Raw genomic sequence first — 2,027 nt, forward strand, 5'->3', positions numbered from 1 at the left:
AAAAAAAAAAGGTCTTCCAGAAATTGCTTGAGAGACGGATGAGGATGTTGTGGGAACAAACAGGGGACTTACAAGTAGACTCTTTTGGATGAACTTGGCCCTTTTCTTTGGCCTTTGAGGGAGCTTACAGCCTTTCATCGCCATGAAATCCTCCTCTTTTTCTTTACTTGATAAAGAAATAAACAACTTGGGCCAGACAAGCCCTCTATCCTCTCCCGCATCCATGAAAATCTTGCCATTGTCGTCGAAACCCAAAGACCCTCTAGTTGTGTAATACCTGTCCTCCTTCTCCGGCGAAGACGACTTTCTATTCTCGCTTGCAGTAGATGGTAGCGCTACCGTTTCCGAGTTCCTGAAACCAAACAGAAGCAGAAAAATTAGTCTTCTTTCCCATTCCCCTTCGATTTAAAATGTTTGCGAACCAATTTGCTTGAAGTTGTTATTTTGAAGGTTACCTGTTAATGGGATTGGGTTGCGGAGGAGGTAGAGAAGCTTCTTTCTCCCCTCGGACGACACGTCGATCAACTCGAGAGGTGATTTTCCTTCTAATCACACCGTCGGGTTTCTCCGATGCGTCGTCTTCTTTTATCTTCACACATCGCAGTCTCCTTCGGTTCCCCCACTGTAAGAGAAAATCGGTTTCCGGAGCTCTGCCTGATATTTGATTCTTTGTTTCCTTCTCCATCCCTGCCACTAGTAAATGAAAAGATTAACGAACCCATTTGGGTTTGGGTTGGGTTTGCTCCAACAACTCAAGAAATAGGAAGAAGAGGGTAATACTTGGACGAAATCGTTCAATCTGAAAAGGAAAATCTTTATCACCACAAGATCTATGGTTGTCGCAGAGAAATCAAAAGCAAAACCACCCCTTCAAACTACTCTGCAATTCAATAGGTACAAGATGGGCCATTCAAAGAAAAACCAAAGAACAATACGAAATATGTTAGACAGAAGCAAGATGAAATGCACAAGAAGAAAGAAAAGAGGCAAAAGAAGAAGAAAACTAACAAGAAGAGAACTCCATTACAGAGTAGACAGCCCAGAAACTTGAAGAAGATGAGATTCTTGTCATAGGAAATGAGAAGATTTCTTGAAAACAAAGGAAACCCAGATCAATTTTCTTAATTCTCCTTTCCTCATATAAATATATCAATCGATCTTTCTCTCCTCTTCGCGAGCTTCTTTGTCGTCGCTCTGCTCTCTCTCTCTCGTTCTTTCTTCTGTCTCTCTTTCAAACATGTTCTTGGTTCTGTGTTCTCTTGTTTGTATATCTCTTTCTGTTTTCCTTTCCCCCAAAGGAGAAATTGGTCACTTTTCCCATCATTTATTTTGGTGGCGCCTATGGAATAACCAAAGAATTGCTGTCACCGTTCGATCTCAAATGGACGTGCCAGATGCTGCTCCCTCTAACTGGCCTGGTTGCTTGAACACCGGAGGCCAGCCCCAAAAGGCATCCATCGCCCATCGGGGAGTCCTTAATCTTTATATCATGTGAGCTTCCCCAACTCTCTCTCCCCTCTTTATGACTGCGTTCTCAAACAAAACCTAATGGGTTCACCTTCACCCGGAATAAAAGTGGACCTGGAATCGGGTTCCAGATCAGTTTCGGCTGATTTCAATATCAAATAGGGTGAGGAATCGAAAAATCGGCCCAAAGTTGTCCCAACCCTAGATTTTGGAATGGAATTAACAAAAATCAGGGTATTTCAAATTCTTCTGATCAAATTTGTTTAGTGATAAAAAATAAAATATTGATTGCAATGTTTTAAAAAATCAGAATCGGATCATCCGAATCGGATGTGAATCTAAGAGGCGATTTTAAGGTTTTTGGGACCAATCTGATCCTGATGATTCTGAGTTTAAAATCCTTGATTAGTTGTATGTATGAAATATGCAGAGAGAGTATGACTGACTATATATGAGAAAATATGAGTCTCAATCTGAAATTTTGACATTGCATCATCCACATCATTTTTCTAAATATTGCCATAATTTCTGGATCATCATTTTATATGGCGAAAAAAATA

The 2,027-nt window shown here is 40.6% G+C and overlaps 1 protein-coding gene across 2 annotated transcripts in view; it reads right to left on the reverse strand.

Annotated features, from left to right (window-relative positions):
• Positions 1 to 1,443, reverse strand: part of LOC122091021 — a 2,085-nt gene extending 642 nt beyond the window's left edge. Inside the window, exons 1-4 of one of the 2 annotated variants that reach the window (XM_042660828.1) lie at positions 1,009 to 1,443; positions 781 to 880; positions 456 to 687; positions 73 to 352 (exon numbers count right to left, since the gene is read on the reverse strand). In XM_042660828.1, coding sequence (XP_042516762.1) covers positions 73 to 352; positions 456 to 685 — 510 coding nt within the window. In that variant the 5' untranslated portion in view covers positions 686 to 687; positions 781 to 880; positions 1,009 to 1,443. Of the gene's footprint in view, positions 1 to 72; positions 353 to 455; positions 694 to 780; positions 881 to 1,008 lie in introns of both variants that reach the window. The other variant, XM_042660827.1, reaches the window with a different exon arrangement.
• Positions 1,444 to 2,027: the final 584 nt, after the last annotated feature.

This window comes from Macadamia integrifolia, chromosome 10, assembly GCF_013358625.1.
Source record: "Macadamia integrifolia cultivar HAES 741 chromosome 10, SCU_Mint_v3, whole genome shotgun sequence".
NCBI classification, from domain to species: Eukaryota; Viridiplantae; Streptophyta; class Magnoliopsida; order Proteales; family Proteaceae; genus Macadamia; species Macadamia integrifolia.